The sequence below is a fragment of the Crocodylus siamensis genome, chromosome 11 (assembly GCF_052110815.1).
Source record: "Crocodylus siamensis isolate JL-2025a chromosome 11, ASM5211081v1, whole genome shotgun sequence".
NCBI lineage: Eukaryota > Metazoa > Chordata > Crocodylia > Crocodylidae > Crocodylus > Crocodylus siamensis.
In genome coordinates, this window is record NC_143405.1 from 5,486,537 (window position 1) to 5,511,408 (window position 24,872).

At 44.3% G+C, this 24,872-nt stretch overlaps 1 protein-coding gene across 2 annotated transcripts in view; it reads right to left on the bottom strand.

Annotated features, from left to right (window-relative positions):
* Positions 1–1,384: 1,384 nt before the first annotated feature.
* COL5A1 (collagen type V alpha 1 chain) overlaps positions 1,385–24,872 on the bottom strand; it is a 225,467-nt gene continuing 201,979 nt past the window's right edge. Inside the window, exons 55-66 of one of the 2 annotated variants that reach the window (XM_090022599.1) lie at positions 24,222–24,329; positions 23,360–23,413; positions 23,206–23,259; positions 22,211–22,318; positions 21,323–21,376; positions 19,718–19,753; positions 18,725–18,778; positions 17,983–18,241; positions 16,940–17,052; positions 14,118–14,186; positions 9,081–9,314; positions 1,385–4,588 (exon numbers count right to left, since the gene is read on the bottom strand). In XM_090022599.1, the coding sequence (XP_089878725.1) occupies positions 4,442–4,588; positions 9,081–9,314; positions 14,118–14,186; positions 16,940–17,052; positions 17,983–18,241; positions 18,725–18,778; positions 19,718–19,753; positions 21,323–21,376; positions 22,211–22,318; positions 23,206–23,259; positions 23,360–23,413; positions 24,222–24,329 (1,290 nt within the window). In that variant the 3' untranslated portion in view covers positions 1,385–4,441. Of the gene's footprint in view, positions 4,589–9,080; positions 9,315–14,117; positions 14,187–14,241; positions 14,311–16,939; positions 17,053–17,982; positions 18,242–18,724; positions 18,779–19,717; positions 19,754–21,322; positions 21,377–22,210; positions 22,319–23,205; positions 23,260–23,359; positions 23,414–24,221; positions 24,330–24,872 lie in introns of both variants that reach the window. The other variant, XM_090022598.1, reaches the window with a different exon arrangement.

Consider the following 24,872-nt stretch of genomic DNA (forward strand, 5'->3'; position numbering starts at 1 on the left):
GAAACCTTGGCAGAGAAGGACCTGCTGAAAAGCTGCACAGGAAGAGCATTGGAGCTGGGTCCCCTGAATGCCAGTCCTTCAGCCCCTCTTGCTTCCTTATATTGCAGCAATAATGACTGCGGGGTGGTTTGGGGGGGTGGGGGGGCAAGCATTTCATACTCAGCTGGAGTCTTTTCAGGCCAACAAGGAAGCTTCAGTTCCAGTAGGTAGATTCCTTTGAAGAAGTCAGTGCTTCGTCTTGCAAGTCTCGGGCCTTGATCCCGCAATGGTGTTGAGTATTCATGCAACGTACTGCACAGCCTCAAACCCTGCTGACTTCAATGGGCCTTGGGGTACTCTGGATCATGTCTCAGCTACACAAGTAACCCTCTTGGACGTCCAGGAAGAAGGGGACAGACCTCTCCAGCAGGGACTTTCAAATGCAGCTCAACAGAAGTGTAAATTGTGCTTCTAAGTCATGGAAGCCTTTTGAAAAACCTTGCTCCATTCTTCATACTTCTGTCGGTGAATCCTTGAGACCCTATACTGAGAAAAGCCGTCCTAAGAAACGTAGCGGCAATAGGGTTGGGTGGTTTTATTTTCAGCAAATACAACTGTAAGAGACAGATGAGATCTACAGCACCAGAGCAGTCTCGCTCTCCAGGCTAGGGACAGAAGTTAAGCGATCGGAAACTGGTTTAAACCTGTAACAGAACAGACATTCAGTGCACATAAACCAGTTTCAAAATGACAGAAACTGCTTTAAGATAAATCTGGTTGAATTTAGTATCAGACGTAAGTGATTTAGGTGAAATCGGTTTATGAAACTTCTGTCCCAGACCTCAAAGGTGCCCTCTGAGCTCCCCCAACACACGAGAGGAACTTGATTCACAAAAATTATTTAAGCACCTGGAGAGGGAGGTGCGCGTCTCCAAGTGAGTTTGACTCGCAACAAAAGTTGGGCACTTCATCACACAGGGCACCCAGCTATGTCTTGAGACACCTCTATCCCTTTGCAAAACTAGCCCTTTGTGCCCTCTTAAACAGGTGCAGCCATGCCCTCCTATGCTCTTTGCAAAGCACCTCACTCACTCTTGGTTTGCTATAAATTAATACATATAATAGTCAACAAGCCACAGCATCACGTTAGTGAAGTTCTACCATCCGAAACATCCCCACTGGCGCTTTCTCACGCTGTCGGGCCAGTTTCCATTTCTCAGCCAAAGGGATTCCACGTCTGGAATTGCAAATGATCTCTCTGATGTGCTTGTTTTTATTTTACAGCATATATTATTTGGAAGGCTTTTTCCACTCCTCTGATGAACTCTTCACACTTCGTTGAGCAGAGGGTTTGTGGGAAAGTCAGGCTGCAATATACTCCAAGAAGACATTCACATCACGTTGGTTTAGGTGGAAACAGTAAACTTGATTTATTGAAAAAAAATCTATTACATTTATTTCTTTATTACACAGGTTTAAAATATTTAAAAATACCTCTTATGGGCATTACACTTAAATTTTATGACATGTTTATTGGACTTTGAAGAAATGTACAATATGTCATTTGACAGTATATTTTAAAAAGGGCCTTATGTACTAAAATCTTTTTTTTTTCCATAGGTTTCATTTTTCTTATCAACATTTGTTCAAGTCATATATATATTAAGGGAGGGGGGGTGGGAAATAAAATTACACAAAAAGAACGTCTGCAAATACAAGAAGTAATTTTATTGCAATATACCGTAGCTAAGTGGTCTGGGGAAAAAAAAATGGAACAGTTTGGAACTTCAGTACAATTACAAACACTGTAGGATTCGATAGAAAAGGTGTTTTTTTGTTTTTTTTAAAAAAGCCAAGAAATAAAAGGAAAAATAAAAAGCTCCCTTGATGAAAAACCATCATAACAGAATCACATGACCTAGACATAATCACACGTGGGTGGGTGTGTATTGATATATGGCTTTTCTACTGCAGAGATGAATGTGCAAAAATTTTGCGTTTCCCACTGCTCCCGGTACAAGGCTATTGTCAAGGTGAACTAGAAGCTAACTTGTGATATGTATTTATTTTCACTGCTCTGCTGTTTTGGTCTGTGATGTTTTATTGTAGCACCTTTTTTCCTAGCAGGAAAAACAAAGATAGATGTAAAACTGGCTCTCGCAGAAGGAAAAAGCACTGCAATGGTTTTGCAGTGGAACAGCTTCTTGCTTTATGGCCTGAGTGCTGCAAATAGCTGAAGGTCTCTGAAAACTTAACTAACCTCCCTTGGATCAAACATTGCTAGTCTTTGCTTGGGAGGGAAGGGGAAAGGACATCATATATAGGTTTCGATTCACAGTAAATGTGATGTCATTTCCTTTGCGATGCTGGACCGCCCTCAGTTCAAGCATGCTGCAGTGCTTCAGGCCAAATCAAAACCCGCCACGTTGCGTTCCAGCCGAGATCTCCCGAAGGAAGGAACGGCTGGGGGAAAATGTATGTCAGCAGGCTGCAATCTGACATTGCTTAATGCTACATGGAAAGCCTTCCTGGCAACCATCATGGGAAGACAAAGAAAATTGCACATTCTCTTCTCTCGCTCTTGCTCTCTGAGCTGTTTGAAGGCACTTACAGCTGAGGCAGCACGGAAAGACAATTGGGCAGTTTCATCTTCACTTCAGTACATTGAACAAATACATAAATTAGCACCACAAACAGTCAGCAACTGAGTACAATCTGGCATAATTACCACCATATAAAATGTATGAATATTTAAAAAAAAGAAAGAAAGAAAGAAAGTAAGCACACTTAATACTTTCTACATGGGCCATATAAGCTCCCATAATACAATTCAAAGAAAAGAAGCAGCGCTACATAATGAGTATGAGGGTGGCATGCAATTATATCAAAGACTGTAGCGAAAGCATGCAGTCCGTGTTGAAAGCAGCTAAAGTGAAGGTTGCTGGGAGATCGGTCGATGGCAGGGGGTCACCAGTGTTGTATTAATGTTCTTAAACAGATAGCACCATGAAGAGGAATGTAAAAAATAATACAAAGCACCTTTTAAAAAAAAAAAAAAAACACAAAAATTATTTTTAAAGAGGAAGAAAATGGATTTCCCTGCCATGTGCAATCTACCCCGGGAATGGAATTAAAAAAAATAAAGAAAGGGAAAAATTAATTTAGACCTGTGTGTTTAAGCAAGTGTAGAACTAGGCAAAAAAACCAAACTTGGCTCTCGGGGGGAGGTTGTGTTGGTTATATATTTTTTTTAATCACCAATTTTATAAATCACGGTGTCCAGAGTGGCATATTCTATTTTTGCAGCAAAAATTCTCCCAAAGATGTGAGTGGCTTAAAATGATCTTGCTATTTCTTTTCTTTTCTTATTTTTGGCAGACTTTTGCCACTAATGTGGACCCCAATCGTGCAAATATATGCATGGGCTTACCTTGAAAACCGCAACAAACCCTGTTGACCGCTGACATGAGCCAAAGTGAAGCCTGTGCATCCATATTGGCAAGATTGGGAGTGTGCACAGAAACAACGGAAGTTAGCTTAATGGCCTCCATTTCTATCTTTCTTGTTTGTGTGCGATGAGAAGGGTATGACTTATTACAGACAGGGTCACATGCATGTTTTGAAGCCAGAAATATTTAACACTTTAAAATAATATACAATACAAATATTTACTTACAAACATACAAAAATATAAGCACCTTTAATACTTGGGAAAGAGATGCCCGTAGTGATATTTTGCTATCCAATTCATCGGGGTCATTTTTTAAGGTATTGAAACAGGGATTTTTAAAATGCTGGAAACAGCCATTTAAGCCTGATTTACGGGCTTGCCCCATTGGCCACTGAAGTCAATCCAAAAGTATTCAGTGGAGTTGGGATCAGGCCTAGACGTCGCAATATTTCAAGGTCAAGTTGAAGACAGTTTCAAGTTTTCCGTATTTTCTTTAAGCAAAAAAAAAAAAATCCTTAAACAAGCGCTTGATATAAAAACTCGCGGTAAGAGAGTCTTTGATCATTTTGAATTCCCATGCATTGAGACAGAAGAAGTTGAGTCCATTGGTGGCCATGAAAAAGAAGTGGAGAGAATAATGTATTGTAGCCTTGACCTGTCTGGGGGAAAAAGGGGGGGAAATCTTGCTTTGTCACATGTGGTGCATTTAGGTCGTGTGATTCTGAGTCTGTTGCCGGAACGGTTCTCTCGCTCGCTCGCTCGCCCGGTTTTCGATTCGGTAGGTGTGGTGCGGTGGCACAGTTGAACTCAAGCAGAACAAGAAACAAAACCAAAAAAAAAAAAAAGTAGAACCCATCGCTGTCCAGTTTCAGAACGTGCATGTGACAACACAATTCTCTCTTTTTTTTCTTTTTTTTTGGTTGTTTTGTTGTTTTTTGTTTGTTTTTTTTTCCTTAATGGCGCAATGAGGTTACGAGGTTGCTCATTTGGAGACTAGTTTCCGGTTGGCTCTTAGCCCATGAAGCATGCAGGTCCCACCTCAAAGCCAAATTTCTGTGATGCTTCTCCGAAGTCATTGAACATGATGTCAACGATAGGCACTTGCTCGACTTTGGGCGTGTTGATCTCTAGGATCGTCTTTTGATAGCCTTTCTTTGCCTGCGGAGGAAGAAGTGGGGAGAGGGGAGGAGGGGGGGAAAGGTGAGCTATCACCTTTAATCTGAAACGGACCCAAGAGTGTGAACGAGCCCCCTGGCAACCTCAGGCTATGATAAACCGTCATTTTACAGTCTCATCAGGAAGTGGAGACAACCAAATCCAGCCTCAATGTAAATCCGCACGGTTTTGCTGAGCGGCTGCAACTGCTCCCGCTTACAGCAGAGATGGATTCAGCCCAAAGTCCGGTACATTAATACAGTGGGTTAATTTGTGCTTCTACTAAGAACAGTTATATATATGCCAGAGGTGATATCAAGGGTGTGTTTGTCTCGGACTGTCCACAAGTAGGGTGGCTTGGCCTGGCTTACCTGGACTTAGGGCTCCATGCTACCATGCAAGAGGTCCCCAAGCATGATCTCTGAACTCCCAGGCCAGGGTGTGGGGGTTGCCCCATGCAACACTGGAAGAGCATCAAGATGAAAGTGGGAAGTAAAGAAAGAAGATGGAGTGGTTTAAACTAGGGAAACTGGGCTATGGGTGAAGCCTACATAGGTGCAGGAGGTGAAAAATGATACAGTGGCCATGAATGCAGAGGAAGAGGCAGCACCAAGATTTTCAATGATGGGTGTCTCCATTTTGGGGTGCCCTGGCAGGTTCCTCGCAGTTGCACTATAGATAATGGTTTGGTTTTTTTATGGATGTTAAATGAGATGGAAGGACAAAGTCTCAGGCTATTCACTAGATCTGAAAGTCAAGAATTGAGTCACCCCTGCCTGGAAAATAAGTATTATGCAGTCCCTGATGTATGCAAGTCTGTGGGATACCCTCCTTACCGCTGAACAAGACTGAGGGAGAGGCTACTGGACAGAGAAAGGATTTGAATACAGCTAAGACAGCTCTCAAGTGGATACAAGGAATCTGCGTGGTCTGATCAGGTTTTTCTTTTGCAATTGAGTGCAAGAACTACGGGTTTGCTGCTTTCCCCGTGTTCAGCGCACACAGGAGCAGGGAAGGGAGACTAGTAAAACTGTTGTGGCTGCAGTATCGTTGTTGTACCTCCCTGAGGAGGCTCACGGGTTGTTAAGCAAATGTGAGCAATTTAATTTGAATATATTAGTTTGACTGCTACCCAAATGCTACAGAAAAGACTGCAGTTATACTTTGATGGAATTCACCAGGTATCGTTGTTGTTTTATCGTGCCTGTTAGCCATCCGGTTATTTCTGAAATATAAATAATTATTAGAGGAGCACAAGTGCACCCGAGGGCATACAAAACTGCAGAAAGACGTGAATTTATGGAGTGGCATTTTGCTTTACCCTACCCTCTGATTTGCCTGTCTCAGAAGGACCGGTTATAGCCCAGCAACCGGGAACAGGCTATAAGAAATACGTCCTAATAATGGCCCAGACATTATCCCTTTGGTGTTCGCTGTAGCAGTATGAATGGTGGCAGGAGCATGTGCCCGATCTGCTTTCGCAGGAGCTGTGCTGCAATGCTGCACTGGCTAGCAGGCCATTATTTTTTCAGATGGTAGGACCCAACCCTTGATCCCTAACTCAAGCAAAATCTCTGTTTCGAAACCTGGAAAAAAATTTCCGGACTGCTTCAACAAGAAACTCACGTGTCCTGAACTTCAAAGGGCATCGGTGTGCTTCAGCGCTGTGCAGGATCAAACCCTTAGGAGAAAATCCACTGCTGTGCAGGCGACGAATGCAAGTCCTGGTGCCATTTAATGCCTCACTGATATTAAGGGCTCCCTGTGCCCTTAGATACCCAAAGGACTGGCTAAGTCAGACACGGTGAGGGATTGGACTGAGAATAAGGAGGAGGAGTAATGCTTCCAAGAACGAATCATGCAGATGGATTGTAAGCTCATTGCAGCAGCTACCTGACTGTCTTTTTCTGGGAGGAGGGTTTTTCACCTTTGGGCACAGCACAGGACATGAACATTGCCTTACAGGAATCATTGCTCTCAGTGCACCATAGATGACCAGAAAAATAAGTAATTAAGCAAGCAGGTCAGGCTGTGCCAGCGGTAAAACTGATATCATCTGCACTGGGATCAGTAGAAAGATAGACACACACCCGATCAGCCCCAAACCCGTTCCATTTTGAATATTTACCCTTTTCAGCTACGGCATCATACCATTATTCACCTTGGAGCTGACCCTTGAAGGCACGTCTTTTGAGAGGCCACCATAAAATGATCTGGAAGTCCTGGGCTTTATTTCTGGGTTGGCAACTGTCGTGGTCTACAACCCAGGCACTTAAGCTACCAATGCCGGTTTCCCTGCCGACAATGCCTCTATTTACTGTGAGCACCTTGGAGCTGGGGCTACCTTCGTACTTGTGCAATATGTAGGGCAAAAGGGCCCTGATCTCTTTTTAAATGCTAAGCAGTGCACTCCTGCGGTGTCAATAATTGCTGCAAGTTGAGCCCCTTGTTGCACCTGCTGCTTAGTCCCCACCACGCTCTTTTATCTGGGCTGGGTTACGGTTTCAGGTGGGTAGCAACAACAGAGGCAAATAAACTCGGATGGAGCAAGCAGTTCTGTTTTCATGCAAATACCCTTTGTTATGCAGAATAAAGGGAAAAGAGATGTAGGGAATATAAAGCACCCAAGCAGAATAATTTCCTGACCGAAATGCTTTTCATTGGGTCTATCAGCGTTTAAACCTGTGATGTGTGATCTTCCAGCATCCCTGAGACTTAATAGGGAAAGGGGAGGGGGGATTTTTCTAAGGACACATCACATTATCCAGAGATATGAAGTACTTGAGAATAAACTTCCCCGTGTGGTGTCTGAGTGTTTGCAGCAATGGGTTGAACACTCTTCATGTCTCTCTCTCTGCAGCAGCGTTAAGAGAATTAGTGAGTCTAATTGAATTTCCCTTCATTGCTTCTACAGTAAAAACATGCTGGCTTTGGGATGGAATCACTTTAATCTCTTAAATTATATGAAGGGCTTTCTCCATCAAACACCTTTTTTTTTTTTTTTTTTTACTTCCTTCATTCCCAATGGACTTTGATCATTCCAATTGCAAAAAGAGAGATACATTTACATATTTTTCAGCATTTGCAAACTGGGTCTCAGCATGCACAGAGCTGTCAAACGGCAGACCAAATTCTCAGCTGTTTCGGCTGGAAATTTTTAGAAGGGCTCAGCATCCTTAGCCTGGTTTTTCAGAGCACGCTTATCTTCCAGGTAGCAAACAAAATGAGCAGGAAGGAAGATCCTGGGTGGTTACCACCTTGCAAAAAGCTGACTGCTATTAAGCTGCCAGAAGGAGAGCCTAGCCTTGTAAAAGCTGGAGCCTGGCTGTGGGTGCTGAAACTTAACCTGAACTCTTGGAAAAATCACAGCCTCCAAGTTGTGCTTGCTAGATATGTGCATGCACAAATGCAAGATGTAGGGACCTGTATTTGCACTTCTTGATTCCAGCGAGAGCTTTGCCTGGAGAAGCTATTTATCTAAGGGATTTAAAGCCTCTCTATTATGATAATATTGGAAGCCTTCACTTTGTTCTTTAATATATCACCGTAAGATAGGACAGCACTCTTATCCCCAGTTTACAGGTGGGGAACTAGCACGCACAGTCACCGGAGTCCACAATAGACCAGAACCCTTGAGCCGTCCCCCGGGACCATCACCGTTAAACCTCCTTCTTCTCAATACCTGCCCTGCTCTTCCCAAACTAGAGCCCTCGGCCTTGCATGGGTTTGTCCTTTCGCAAGGGGAAAGGCTGTTAGTAGTTTCAACATTTGCTTAACAAGTATTGAGCAAATTGAAACACCGGCATCTTAGCTCCTTTGTCAACTTCAAGAATGAAGTCATGCAGTGGATGCGCAGTATAACCGATCCTTTTAAGTCAGCAGACTGATCAAACATCATCTGTCTTGCAGACTGAAGATTTAAAAACTCGTGTCTGTCAAAACACTGCCCCTCACACTGGGGAGTTGAGCCCGAGCAGCAAGTAGTGGGAAAAACAATATCCGTGCTTTAGCCCATTGCCTTTCCAAGCTCTCTCCTAATACTGCGTGGCTGTATATAAGCAAGGTGTCCAAGCGGCTGCATATTAGGGCCCTGCGGGCTACCCTCTACACACGGGTAAACTAGGGCACAGAAAGGCCACAATGGAAATTTTCTAGAGCAGTCACATATTTGAGAGGCATCTCCTTCTAGGGGCACAATAAGAAACAGAAAACGCATTGAGGGCTGCATATTAATTATTATTAAAATGCATTGAGGGCTGCATATTCCTGGCATTATGCAATGCCACCTCCCGCAGACCGGGGCCAAAAAAAGAGGCCTTCCCCATCTGCAGTTTTGAAGCTGCTTATACAAAAGTCACATGCTGAGTAAGTAGCATGCCCAGGAAAAGCCCCAAGCTTGAACTCCCAGCCCCAAATCTAGCTACTGACTTAGGCTGACTCCTTCCCTCGGCATCTCTAAGCTCCTGCTAAGGCTAGCTCCAGTGCTCATACTTACTGCACAGCCGTCGATGGCAGCTCTTATGTAAGGGTTGTTGTCGTAGGACATCTCCTCGTCGTTGGAGCCCAGGAAGCGGATGGCTTTGTCGTAGCTGCCGGTGGTGGCATCGTGCCACGCCACGGACTGGTAGCAATTGTAGGTGACGTTCTGATGGGCCGAGGCACTCAAGAGCCTCAGGAAAGTCATCTGCACCACTCCGATGGGATTGCCGTCTGAATCCACGTAGGAAAGCTGAGAGAGAGGGGAAATACGGAAGGGGAAAACTAGGCAGTGAGGTGACACATGCACATTTGGGGAGCTCAGATACTCAGGGCAGCAGTGACCCTTTGAAAAGGCTTTGTGGAAGAGCTGACGACCTCATCGCTTGCATCACTGCGTTAACCAGCATCCATATACTTCCTGTCCATTACTACCATAGGACCAGCTTTTTGACTCCAAGGTGCTTCAGTGCCAGAAGAGATCCCCTAGGAAGGTCCTGGAGTCTCCTTGCCTGGAAGTTTTTAATTGCACTTTAGGTAAACATTTGTCTGGATAGTTTAGTTGGGGACGTTCCTGCCATGAGCAGGACTAGGGGACTTCCTGAGCTACCTTTCAGACTTGTTATTATAAATCTACCACCGTTTTCTCCACGGACACACAGCATTGCACTGTAGTTCCCAGCACTGGCTCCTAGCACAAATCAAAGCCCACCGTGTCCTTCTGCCGCTTGGATCTCATTTCATCCAAGAGAATAAGACTGCGGGACCAGTGGCCACACTGACTGCATTGCCAGTATTGCCAGTGCTCATGATTTTAAAGTCTACTCTTCAGGAAGGCGAAAAACTTAGCTCGTTCTTGTCTACATGACTGATATATCACATAAAAGAAAGAGCTAAGTTTTTCACTTTGCCAACTCTCATGATTTTTGCATCGTTCTTAAAGTCTACATTTTGGGAACGTGGAAAAAAAATGCAGCTCTTTCTTTTATATATATTTAATATATAATATAGAAGAAAGAGCTAAGTTTTTCACACTCCCGAAGTGTAGTCTTGAAGAACAACGCCAAAAATCATGAGTGTTGGCCACACTGAATCATTACGAAATGCCATTTGCTCTTGCTGTCTGGGCATGAAAATTGCCGGCATCTGAAAGCAGCACAATGTGGAGCACTAAGGGGGAACAACAGGGAATGAGCATGGCTATGTGAGAGCAGATACAATTCCCAAGGGGAGCTAGGACTGGACCCGGGAAGGAGAAGGAAGAAGGGGGAAGCAGAGGTTACTTGTGGGGAGGGAGAGACAGGCCGCAGAGGAGAGAGGTCCAGATTGACACGGCTGACGTCCAAGGGGCCTACACACAAGCAAAGCCACTGAGTGTGCAGGAGAAGTCACACCCAGTTAAGGAGACCATATATTTGCAATTTTATATCCTCATGCTGTGTGCCATAAAACATACATCAATGCATTCATCTCTTTTACACTGCTGCTCCAGTCTACATAGTAGGGTATAAAAACACTTTTTTCTTCCGCTTTTGGTGCATTATATATAGGGATATATTTAGCAATACCGAGTTTTGAGAAATCCTCTACGGCAGCCTAGAAATGGGACCCTTTGATAGCTCTGAAAGAAATCACACTCCTAAAAAGCTTTTCAAGCTGCAGTGGGGACCTCGTCCAGTATGTGATCAAATGCCAAGTGAGCAAAGGCACAATACACCTGGGTTCGATGTGTTTTTCAACTAATTATACACAGATGATATCTACTGTCATGATCAGGCTAAGAGAGCTGACATTTATAAATCTGATCTATCGACAGCTGAATCCTTTTGAAATAACCTGGAGAAAAAATTTAGATGCACAAACGATGCTGTATGCTTTGAGGCACCATAAAACGTCAAGCCAAGGTGCGAGCTGCAAATGGGTGGAGGGGGGGGAGATTCAACACCAGACAATAAAATCAGGACTCAAAGGTAATAATAAAAATATATATACCAACCGGTTGTCAGGATACCAATGCGCTGTCCTCCTGAGAGTTAAATACGACTGAACATAAGAAAGCTGCACATGCCAGATGAAGAAATAGGAGAGAACCACCAGGACACAGAAGAAGAGGAACACAAGTGCCAAATGTCCGGCACGTGTTCAGTGACCCACAGTGCTACTGATATGCATCCTGCACTTCTGTTAGCTCTATTTTAGCCAGGTTTGGCACCGGAGCCCCATGTCCCATTGAAGCAGACACAGCTGCAGTTCCTTATATATATTTATTTATTCATTCCTTATTTTTATGCAAGGGTCCAACCCTGCTGCTCTTAAACCAACATCAACAGGACCCATTGCGCTGTACTGGGATTGCTCGTGCATGTGCAGTTTAGCCAGCTCAACCCTTCCCTTATTTCTGCACTATAATTACAGCTCCAAAGGGATGCCATATGGCCACGACCGCTCATAGAGCTGAATGGGTGTAAAGCCTCATTGGCTCTAATGGGCCTGACACACATACATGTGCTGGAGAACTGACCCCAGAAGAAAAGATTTGTGATGCTTATCCTTCCTGATGGAGATTACCCCGTCCATCATCAGAAAGCGGTGAGAAATGAACTGTAATCCGTTGGTACGTCGTGAATATTGACCAGTGGGTTAGTGACAATGAGGTCAAAATGTCACTTAAGACAGTTTTTCTCTTCTACACATTTTACATTAATGGTAGTCCTTTTTTTTTGGTCTGCACTGATGTGGGAAATGTCCCATTCACAGCTAGGAAAGCATGTTATCATGGCCTCTGGATGAAGCCCATTCTGCTTAGTAGGTTTGAGATGGGCAGGTAGGCTCCCAATCCATGGGAATTTCACCATTGCTTTTAACAGAAGCAGGATTGGACCCTGGTATGAGAATCATCTTGGCTGAGCTGGGTCAGGATTGCAACCAACTTCAATTCAAAAAGCATTAACATTTCATACTACTTCCCAATACCACTGTTCTAGCCCCCTCAATATAAAGCCCTGCTCTTAAAACCCATGCACTGCTTGTATGGGTCATATATGAACTGTGACCCCTATCCCCCCCCTTTCAAAATATCTTCTATGTGCTGGTGATTACTGTCAAAAGATAATGCAAGATAGGCACATAACAAGAAAGGGAGAAAGAATAAACAAAAGGCTCCAAGTAGCTTTGAAGTTCTGTTTTCTTTTTTTTTTTAACTAGCGCCCTAAAATTCAGGGCTGGCCTTCAGCCCTCCAAATGACTGCCACATAGGCAACAGATAGGAAAAAAAAAATAGAAAAGGACTGAGTATATTAGATACTGCTATTAATTAACAGAGTGCTCTGTGGTTAAGCTGTGAGAATTATCACCTCTAGAGGCTGAAGTGTTGGCGTTTAGCACCTATGGTATGAACTAATAAGCCACAGCCCCACTGCTTGGAGGAGCAGTTGTGGAAGCCATTTGGTGCTTAGTGACAGGGCAAGTGGCTTGAGAAAGGAACTGGGTGGTGCCTTTATTTACTGCTTGGCTTTTAAGGTGGAAGTTGGAGGTTTACTGCAGGAAAGCGCTGCAGAGGACGTTCCCGGAGGCCCGTGGAGCCGGAGCAGGCTGGTAGGCTGGCAGGCAGGCAGGAAGCTGATGTGAAACACATCACAGCGGGCAGCTCCTCTCCTGGTTGCGCTGCTGGACCGCCACATACTTTTGTGGGATGGGAGAGCTCACTCATCGCATATTGTTTTCTTCCTTAATCCCGCTGATTTTGACCGACCACCTTATTTACTTCTCACTAATCCTACCGGACTTCAGACTCAGCCGGGAGTTCTTCATGTTTGCAGGCCCCGTTCGTGCTAATCACCCCGTGTATTGAAGCCCACAAAGTAGGCATCTGCACCTTGAGACACTGTTCTTTATTTCCATACAATGTGGTCTTTCCATTTTGCAGGAAGTGCAGCAAACCGCCCGTCAGGCATACATTTTAAATGCCTGTTCTTACACTGTTCACATTCTTCTTCCACAAATTCCTCATTTGCTATTTCTGTTTTGGTATCTGTTTGACCTCAGGATATTCCTCCTCTTTTTTTGTCCATTTTTAATCATGACTAAAACCAAGATCCAGCCCATTCAGGGTCAGAGAGCATGGGTGTGGTATGAAGTTGCCCTTTTTGGACTCCATTTCTCCCAAGTGAACGGAGGTAGCGTGGGAGATCGGATACTTCTGTTAGGAGAGTGTATCGAAGACTACGAGTACACAGATTCATGTACCAAACAATAGAAAACTGAAGGATCTCACACAGTGGCCTACTAGTCAACTTACTAGTCTGTTCCTACCTTGGGTGTTTTCTTTATTAGAGTTGATTGAAATGCAGATAATAACGCACTGAATTTTTTGATGAAAAATGTCTTATTTCTCCCTAGAAAAATTCCTTTGTCCAACCCATTCTTGCATTCCTATAGCTTTGATTATATCTCATCATCAAAGAGAGATTAGGATATCTCTCTTAGCCTAATCATAAGCACACAGGCTGGAATTCAGAACAGTGTCCCGGCTCCTAGGGTTAACTTCGTACGAAAGTAACCACCAGGACCTTTCAGGGTGTCCCTACGCTGTAGTCAGCAGCCTAGCGTACAGATACCCACGCTGACTCGGAACAAGGTTTGGTCCCAGGAGCAGCCCAACTGTGTCTTGGCAGGGCCTAATTTAATCCGCTGCAGTATGCAAAGCAGACATACCCTCAGAGGCGCTGATCCAGCAAAGTATCCAGAGCATGTGGCGGCTAGGCACATGGATAGCGAAGGAGACGACTTGCATATCTGATGCCTGGCAAGGTGCTTGCTGCCCAGGCAAGGTGTTTACTGCCCTTACTTGAACCAAGGTTTTTCTCCCCCAGAGAGGATTATATATAAATGCACCTCCAACTTTTCATGTTTGGTCGGCATTCCACCTTAAAGTCTTTTTTTTTCGTGTCCTAAGATGGTGATTAGTCATGCAGAGTGCGATAAGTTTGGCCATAACCAAAGCGGACGTGGGGGACGTGCTCTGACTCAGACTGGTAGGCCAAGGTTAGCCACTTACCAAGGAACCCCGCTTGTATTGACTATACCATGTAGAAGGCTGCTCTTTGGGCCAACGAGCCATTTTACTCTGTAAAATATGAGACGGGTTAAAGAAAAACTGAAAGTGGTGGGATGCTTCTTACCAGTTTACCGCGCTTGAATTCACTGAACCAGGAGCCTGGGTTTTCCTTTGGCCAAGAAGTAATTCTAGCCTAAATTGTGGGAAGTGGGATGGAAAGGAAGAGACAGAGAGGGAAGGAAAAAAAAGGAAAAAAAAAAAGAAAAATAGAAATTACATTCAGTTGCAGATCCTGCATCTCTATGTCCAACTCTCTTTAAAAAAAACCCCATATTTTCTTATGCTTTATAAACTGGCAATAAAAAAACCTGAGCTCTACAGTGCTAGTGACTTCTAAATCAAAATGTTAACTGCCTGACATTGGCGTCAGGACATTCTGCCATCGTGCATGCATAGAGAGCTGCCTGGGCACCAGCTTTCATTGCCAAGGGGTTAATGGGCTGTAGCCTTGAGATATTTGCCAATGCAAAACTGGCCGTACATTCTGTTGGCATAAAGGGGGGAAAAAGAGTATTGATGGTTAATGATCTATTTCTCTACACGGGGATTGTGAAGGGAAAAATGATTCTGAGAGTGGAGAAGCCAGTCCAGTGTTAAATCCAGATGTTGCAGGCTCAGGAAAATTAAGGAGAGCTGAATGACTCCTCCTAGGTTTGAGCACCAGTAAGCCACAGCACATGGAAGGTACCGTCCTTGGTAGATCATGAACCGGAATACATGATCCAGTCCCAACCAGAGCATCTATAATGATCCAGAGTGTGAGCTTGACTAAGTGAGTTGCTAAAGTATCTTCACTCTTCAGCTGTGCATTTGAATGGTCTCTCCTCTCAATTAGAAACCGAGCCTTGTGCAAGAAGGGGAGGGAGAAAGGCTGCAGTCCACTTTATATTCTCTTACTTTTCTCCAAGCTCCCTCTCTGTCACTGTTAATCTTTCCAAGCACAAAGTCTCAACTATATGGAGATGCCTTTGTATTATTCTTGCCTCTTCGGCATGAGAAACAAAGACTTTGTGCCATGCTGAGGCTCAACAAAAGTGGGATACATCTTTTAAGCCCTATGCAGCAGCCAACAATACATCCTTCACAAAGAGCTGCACAAGCAATATTAATAAGGAAGATACTCATGTTATTTTACGGGGAAAATATTAGACTGGACCCCTCTCAAACAGGCCAATTTTGCACAAATATAAAGAATTAGCTTTTGAGCTGCACCAGTGGTAGGAGAATCAGTCCCACTGCGAATACTAGCGTAAAAATATAGACATACAGTGTTGTTATTTGAAAGACTTACATTACTAAAAACCATGTCCCAATTCTGAGAGTTTAATAATCATAATCAAAGGAGAACAATGGCTGTCCAACACTGAAGAGAAAGAAGTATATCTTTCCTTTAAACAACCCCTCCGAAAACTTCAGGAAACGGTACAAGGCCTATTACATGTCCCAAGCTGAGGCATGTTTCTTGTGGCTGAAATACTCTCAGCAAGAGAACAGCTTATAGCAGAGCCCACGAGAGCAGGGGCTGTCTTGAATGCCCCCCGATGCAGCTATTGCATGCAAAGACCCCCTTGCCGGTTCAGAGAGGGTCTCTGGGTGCCATCTCGAGAGCCCTTATACTCTCTCCGGGTGGGGAGCATGTTCCCATTTCAAGATCTGGTTTCAATGCTCAGGGGAGGTAAACTCCAGAAAATAAAATGGAAAAAATATGGGGCAACAAAGGGTACTGCCTACATGGCAAACTGACCATGCCCGCAGCTGTACCCTCAAGCAGGCCATGCTGCCTGGCATATGCTGCCTCCTGAGCTAGAAGGAGCATAGCTACATCTGCATGATGGTTTGGGTGGGTCCGCTAGTGCTGCTGAGTGACTGCCAGTTAGCTCTCCTCTGTGTTAGCTGGCAAAACCTTGGTTGTAATCGCTTCCAGTTTAGGAGACAGCCACAGCAACGTAGCAGGTTTCAGGGCGCCACTGAAAAGCTACCTGCGTACTGTGAAGATATAACTCAAGTGTTTGTGTTGAAAGACACTTAGCGCACATGTCACCATCACCCGGAAGACACTTAGCACACTTGTCACCATCACCCGAAAGTTACTGGCTGTCAAAATTAGCGTGCTAGTGCTGACAGTTATTTATAGCAGGATCCTTGAAATTATGAGGCTGAAAAAGCAGAAGACATCATTGCACAGGAAATAAATGGACTCTGATTCAGTCTGCACGCCAGAAGAATACCATGAACGCTGCAAATTCTAGTTACAAAAGTTTGGAAAACCCAACGGAAACACCAGGCAAAATGACAGAGGATCAACATTTCTCCGCTCTGAAGACTTGGTGAAAAGTAGAAGGAGAATCAGCAGGACAAAACCATCCAAGTAGCAGCTACCGCTGCATGAGGGATAAAAAGAGCTGGTTAAATAAACCTCGTGATGAACTGCAGCGGATACACCGATGCAAGCTTTTGCCTTTATAAAGCAAAGCAAGAAAGTAAAGTTTCGGCATTTATCGTGCTCGAAGAAGCATCAACAGCTTGCCCTAAGCCACAGTTTAAAAAGCACTTATTCATTCGGTGAAATGTCCTCAGTAAACAAATTCCATATTATTTTAGAAACTAATCTTGAATCCGACATTAAATAAAAACCATCGGATCTCTAACCTCAGCTTCCACTTGACTTCCGGCTGATCAAACTGACTAGCTATGAACATTCACATTAGGAAACGAGCTTATTACTACCTTCAGAGGGAAAAATATAGTTTGTGTGAACTTACTCCTTCGGATTTCTTATCCGGGAAGATACAGGTCTCTCCACCAGCTGTGAAATTACAGTACACTTTGAAAGAGTCCCTGGAACATCCTTGGTTAGGATCAACCCAGTATTCACCTAGAAAGAGGTGAAGAAAGAGAATGGAAAAAGGAATGAAACCTATAAAGCAAGAAAACATGGGAGCTCCCACCAAGCGGACAACATCAGACGCACACGTTTGCATCCAGAGGTAGAGTTTTGGTACATGAATGGTAATAAATGTTCCTTCTCATATACTCACACAGTCCCATGGATAAGAAAGCTCAAGGATCAATATACAAATGGTATAATGTGATATACTGACATCATTATAAGTTCAGAAATGGAGCAGTGTTGTGATGACCCTGTTGTAACTGGGGAAATTCATAGATGTTTCATTAATCCTAACACTTGTTAATAGACGCTGGAGCCAGGGGCAGCGACTGCGTCAACACGGTTCCAGTGATCAGACCGGGCTTTGCAACTGAACCAGGGCCCCCTCCACATCCGTGTGTATTCATTATGGCATATACTATTATATACACACGCACAGTACTTAATCCCCAAATTTGCACTAGAGATGGTATTTCGTTCCTCATGGAAACCATTTTTTATTGGAATGGGGGTTTCAACTAAAACCATTTTTTGGTGGAAAACCTCCACTGCACAAAATCTCCCTCTTCCATCACAAAACCAAACACCAGAAAAAATCGGTTTTTCCCCAAACTCTTAATGTGATTCAAAATCACGTGGCCCTGCCTTTTGGAAGGTGCAATTTGAGCACCTTATAATACAGACATACTTCTCCATGGTGTAGGCTCACTGGCCAGACTGGATTTCCCAGAATTTACCATTAACAGGGACTCTTTTTGGGAGTGCACTCCTACTCTTCACTTGTTGGGGTTTTTTTCATCGGTGTTTTCCAAAGGGAAAAAAATTCCTCCCAGCCAATTAGATAATGCAGATTTACAATTTGCACCACTTTGCTTGCTTTCTCCGCACCCGCACCCGCACAACCCCAGGACATACCATCCGGGAAGTCAGGGTGACATAGCTGCAAGTCCTTGCAGGTCCGAGCTGGGTTATGCTGAGTGCCCAGAGGATGCTTCATTTGCTCTATTTCCAGTTTCAAAGAATTCAAGGAGCCGAAGATTTCCTCCATGCCATCTGCGTAATCCATGTAGTTGTCAGCATTTCCATCATCAACCAGCTGGCTGGCATCAATGTTTCGCCTGGTCCTCTTGGAGGACTGGATAGGCAGTGGCTGGATGACCTCCCCAGGAGGGCCCTTGGGAGCGAGGAAAGAATTTGTAAACATGAGCTTCATGCGGAAAGCAGGGACGAAAGAGAAGAGAAAGCCAGGAAAAGCATCACATGGGAAACCTCACAGATCTGTTGGGTTACTGATGAGAAACCTTCAGTCCCTGTTGAATTTTACAGGGCTCAAACTCTCAAGAGAGAGTCTGAGCATAAAATGTAGACTGGTGGAAAGTTTTTTGGCCATCAGATCATTTTAAGGGTCTGCATCTTGGGTGAAAGTCTTCCAAGAAAAGCTCCTTCATCTTCTTCCTCTCTTTGAATGTCTCTCTCTGTTTTACTTTCTTTCCTACCTCCTTCTCCAGCATTTTGAAAGCACTTACACTTCTGTGGCATGTACTCCTCGCACGAGGGGTCTTTAATCAAGAAATATTGTGTTCCCCAGTGGGGTGGGAAGCATCACCCAGAAACCCCACATGTCATTTGACTCTTCAGAAGGACTGGTTATACTTACAGGAGGTCCAGGGGGCCCTGGAAGACCAGATTCACCCTTCGGCCCTGTTGGACCCTGGGTAGAAACACAGAAAGGAGTGCATGTGAGTCTCAGTAAATACCCTCCACCATTTATTTTAAATCCTTAATATTCTCATCTCTCAAATTCCTCTCTGCACTGGAGCCATCTGGCTGCCCTCCGCTACAGCAAAGAAACGTGGTTCTGATCAGAGCTTTGTCACCATTTTTTAATGAAAAAGCTTTTCATGAAAAATAGCTTTTTTGACCCATCCCCCTCCAAAAAGGCTATTTTTGGTAGAAAAGGTTTGTTTCAACAGGATTTTTTCTGTTATTTTGTTAGAAAACAGTACAGGAGTTAGGCTTAACATTCAAAAAGCTTGGTTACGTTTGATGTAAAACGTTGAGGGTTTGTTTCCCCCCTAAAACACGACAAATTTAAATGAAAGGTTTTTTTAGAAACTGAAAAAAAGGATCTGTATGCTCATGGAAAACAATGCACGTAATATGTGGAAAATACAGATAAGCACACGTTCGGGAAATGTTTTCCCATGAACATTTATTGGCATTTTTCAAGAAGCAACAGCTCCGACTTCACAGGGAGGAACCTGTACTAGGATTCAGCTACTTAACTGGCATGTTTTCCACCCCGTCTCTTTACTGTGTTACACTTGTTAGTACACCACCTGCTAGTCTCCCTTCCCCGTTTCACAGTTTATCTGCAAGGTCACCTGTTTCACAGGAAGAGCTTTTTCCTAGCACTGTGCCCTCTGTCCCCCCCCGATCTCCTCAAAAGTGATGTTTCATAAAGTATAAAAACTGTATCACAGAGATGTTTCCAATTATTTCTGTTTTTTATTTTAGACAGCCTGAAATGACTGCATTTGCTCAAGTCAGGTTTAGCAAATTGCCTTGACTCGACCACTTTGTAATAGTGGCAGTTCATTAAGCAGCTAATAATTCTTTGGCTTTTTAGCTTTGCAGCATCCATACTTACTGATGACCCTTTAGCACCCTTGGGACCAGGGGGACCCTGTATGAAAGAAAAAAAATACAGGCAGTTAAGTGCCTTTATTAGTAGGATCAGGCACCAAATACAAAATCTTTTCACATTCATTTTTTTTCCCTATGAATTCACTGGAGTTGCATTTTGTTTCCACTTTTCAGGAACATTTGCGTAATCTGCTTTTGCTCGCTGAATCCTTTCACTGAATGAAAGCCTCCAGGATGCTTGGATGATTGCTTCCAGAAAGCTGATATTCAGTCTTCATAGGCATTGGTGATCTTGTTGCACAAGCATCACATGAACTTGTGTAAATCACTTGGTGCTGATCCAGGCCAGGTACAGAACCCCCAACTATGCGATTCATCCAACACTTTATAACTAAACAGTCAAAGCTTCATCTTTAAATAAATGCCGCTGATCAACGTACAGAGCACACCCATCCTAAATATGTTTGTGGAATAAATGTGAATAATAAATATGACGAAAATCAGTAGGCAAAAACAGAGGGAGGGGAGAACTAACTTTACAGGATCAATTTTTCAGGGGGTGCATCTACAAATTCATTAATGCTCGGTCGTTACTACGCATTAAGTTTAGCACTTGGATAACCAAGTACTAAATCAATGAGCAGGAACTGGTGCTACTGCATAGTAGGGCTGGTACATGGGTTTTTACAGATGTTAACTGTGCAGTAGCCTAATGCTCCTGCACAGCAGCATATTAGCACAGGTTTTGTTCAGCACGCTACTGCACAGTGCTACTAGGCTACTGCACAGTTAGCATCTGGTGTCGACGCATCCAGGGTGAATTATTTGCTCAGGCAGCCTGATTGCACCATCCATTTGTTTCTTTGCCAAGCCAACAAACCCTCACACTCGTCTTACCAAAAGCAGACTGAGCTGTGCTCTGCTTTTACTATGTTATCAGCTAATCAATGAGCCTCGTCTCTTCCTACTGGTAGTTCTCCGAACTGAAAATCTCTAATGGGCTAAAATCTAAAATGCTCACTCATGTTGGCAAACGTTTCCTCACATATCATGAGCCATGAATAGTAACCAAACCACTCATGGCATAAAATAATGCTTGTTGCAGGTACAGCTTATTCTGAATTAGCCCTCAGGAAGCAGAAAGACATGAGCACTTCAAAAATGTGGGTGATGCTCATCTTCCCCTGGAATTATATTCGACAAGTTAGCCTAGGCTAGACGCAATGGGTCATTTCCCTTAAAACCTTGCTAAATGGTGTCAGGAGGGTGAGTTAACTATTGACACTTATTAGCTTCAAGTTCCTTCTAGGACTTTTATGCCTCTTGATACAATTTATTCTACAATTTATTCTTAATAATACACAGCACTCCTAAACTTCTTCCTTTTGGCCCATTTCGCTCACAAACTAACTACTTTAAACAGCTTCTCAGGGAGAGACGCGTCGCACAACTGTCCTGTCCTGTGGAAGATGAGTTGCAAAGAAATCAAGTGATTTGTCAAAGGTCACACAACACATCTGTGGCAAAGGCAGGAATTAAAACCTGCTGGCATAACTCACAGCCTGTTGCTTTTGCTGCTTGACTTCAGGACTCGTATTCAGTGACTTACCGGTAATCCTGGTGGACCTGGAGGTCCAATTGGGCCAGAAGGCCCGGTGATACCCTAAGAAAGAAATGCAAAATACAATTTATTTTAATGAATTCATGGTGTATATTTAAAGTATACACCTGGGGCTCAGATTTCCAATTTGCCTGCTTGATTAGCATGCTCTGCTCCAAAGTCGGAATGAAAATTGGCATGCTGGTACGTAAAATGAGCATGTACATGGCCAAGTGAAAAGGGCAGCACTCATAGCCGTGGCTGGATGATTTCTGGTTGGCTTCTGGACTTTAAAACCTCAATCCCCAGGGCAACGTTCTGGGACTACCATCCCTCTGAATCTCCTCAATCTTAATCCATAGCAAACCCCAAGCCCGCCCATCATCCATCTTCCAGAATGGCTCATTATGGAGCAAGGCTCTGTTCCTGAAAACTTACCCAACACGGGCGCAAAAGTCCCTCCGCCCAAGTCAGCTTATAGAAGAACCTGCTTATTTAAAAGGATCACCTCCTTTTCCAGTTTCATTTGTTTCCATGATAGACGGGCCAGACCTGCCACGCTCCCGCACCTTGCAGAGCCCCGGGGCTCAGAGTCCCTTCAGAAAGGTCAGGTCGCACTTCAGACTCAATTATGGACTGGACTGAAACTTCCCTCAAGGACCCGCCCGCCCTTGTGATCTGGTGGATACGTGGCACCTATATCTCACCATAAAGCCTACGACCCTGAGCCCTGCTGAGATATAAGCTCAGACTCAAGAAGGCTGTCTCTGTTGTTAAACCACCTCATCCAAGGAATGACCTGAACCTTTCGGGCTGGTACAGAAGATTGGCATCGTTCAAAAGCACGGTTATTAAAAGTTTTAGCCGTGGCTCCAAAGCTTTCCTAGAAACACCCACCTGTTCTCCTTTGGGTCCTGCCGAACCCTGGGGTCCTGGGAGACCTCTGTCACCCTTTTCTCCTTGCTCACCAGGGGGCCCAATAAGACCAATCAGACCTGGATGACCCTAGAGAAAATAAATAGTAGATGTGTCTTTGGATGCCCTCTTTCAAGCACTCCCATTAAAGCCACTTGTCAGCAATAAACATAAGAACCAAAACGGGGTGAAAGGAAGGTGCTTTTACTCGTGTCTGCACGGCCCACAATTCCCAGTGCAAAAGGAAATGCTGCCAGCGTGGCAATATTGTCATCTAGTAGTCACTCTTCTTTTTTTGCACTGACACGTGTTATCATAATTTCTGCAGATACGGTTCAGAGCTATTACCTCAAGCAAGGCAGGTGTCGATGTAGTTGCTACAACCTTTTTTTCACGGCTTGCTAAGCAGCTGTGCAACACAGCTGTGCTAACGAAAGCTTGAACCGGGGCAAAAGAGCCACCTTGGATTCAAGCTGCACAAGGGGGATTACAAACAGATCGATGTGTGTTTCTTCATGGTCAGTGAATCCAGCCGATAACATATATCCTAAAATGAGCTCCCGGGGTATTTCTTATGACCAATGCCTTATGAGTTCCTAATCCCTGTTCTCCGTGCAATGCTACCAGGTCCTTACCAATCCCCTTTTCTGTTATTAGGGCATTTCCAGCACCCTGACAAGTCAACGTGAAATCCTACTGTGGCCTATGCATAAAGGGTGAAAGTCAGCCCTGTAGAGGGGGAATGCCTCCGGCTTATTATGCACCACATAGCCCCACTGAAGACATCACAGTGAGACTTCAACTGGACTTAAGTAGTGCAGAAACCTCGGTCACGGGGATTTTCACTCCAAAAGCTGCCCCATTCGTGAACAACTCGGTGTCTTGGCCACAGCAGTACTACCGAGGTCTGTTACCTACTGTCTTGACAAACAGGGTCCCAGAATTTGAAATGAATGGCATCTGAGCTGTGATCTCACCTTCTCACCCTTAGGCCCTGAATCTCCTTTCAGACCGGGTAAACCAGGTGGGCCCTTTGGGGGGAAAAAAAAGGGAAAAAAAAATACATTGAGATAAAAATAACGAACACCAGATGCAAGTTTTCTGCAAAAGTCTTGAATGATCTGGACATACCAGGGGGCCTGGGGGACCATCAGGACCCGGAGCGCCTGGGAGACCTTGTTCACCCTGTAAAACAATACAATCGAACAGTACAATGTAAAAATTATACAATCCTCTCAGGTTCGGCATTCAGAATAAACACACTCCAGAGCTCAGTAGCTTGGGCCCATCACAGAGGAGGAAGATTCATTCCCTATCTGTTATTAAAACTTAGACACATATTACATGATCTGACCTGAAAAATTGCTGAATTGTAACTGCTCAAGGGTCGCATGTGCAATCTGGGCCTGCTGTATGCCTTTCTAGCAACTTCAAGGAGCTACGGATTGTGCTTTTTGAATTTAAGTAAAATCATGAAACAACGCCTGGTCTTGAAGATCCTTATTCTCGACTAAGCTGCCAGGGGGGTTTTGTCTGAGTGCTGCACAGAAATCAAAGTCAAGGATTTGAGCGCCTAAGTCCTGACACTGCTTCTGAAAATAGGACGTAGGAGTTTCTAAAGCCATCAATACAAATACAATTAAATGAAAGCAGACTGCTTCCCATAAACAATAAACACCGGCTGGAGCCAGCTTTCCCATCCCACAGCCAGGCAAAAGGTCTAAAGAAAAGGCCTTCTCGCACTTGCAAGGCTGGCAGACTTGGACTACACCACATTAACAGAGGGGAAATGGGTTTTAGCCGTGACTCATCTACCCAAGTCACCGACCACCGGATGTCAAAGCACTTGAAAGTAAGGACTGTCAGGTTTTGTGGCCCAGCCAGACTGGTGCATGGAATAAAAGTCATCCTAATAGAGGCTTAAGTCTAAGCTGTGGTCATTTTTCTTATTCAAAAGCTTTCAGGAGCTCTTTTCAGTCTGGGAATAACTCACCACCGGGCCAGGAATTCCTCGAAGGCCGTCAGGGCCAGGCTTCCCTGGCGCTCCTTGAGGGCCAACTGGCCCCGTCTTCCCAGGGGGTCCTTCCAAACCAGCTTCACCCTGAGGACAAGAGACAAAGCGATGGAGTATTCGACAGGTCACCAATTTATTTTCCAGACAGTCTAATGACAGCTAAATGGACCCCATGTCATGGAGGAACTCCCTCCCTATGGACTTTTTAAAAACATATTTCCACTAGCTGTTCTTCGTGCTTTGCTTTGTGCACCCACTGAATGTCACACCAGTATTTTTACCCTTTTCTGCTGGTTTGCTGACCCACATGAGACATATGCATACCCATTGTTTTGTTCCGGGTTGTTCAATGCCTGTTACCCCTGGGTTTCGATTCACGGCAGAAGCTCTTGGATGCTACCAAAGCGCAGTTAAAATCCTACGGCCGTAACTTGCAGCACCGTTTGGAAAACTGCTCTAAATCTGGCTCTGCATTGTTATTGCAACAATCCTTGTCATGATAATGTCATGTTTGCTTTGTGATATTATACAACCCTGCACGCACGGTGCTATCTCCAGAACAGTCAACTTCAGCACGTGGACCTTCTGATACCCCAAACCCCACGTTCTCTGACCTTTTGCAAAGCCACA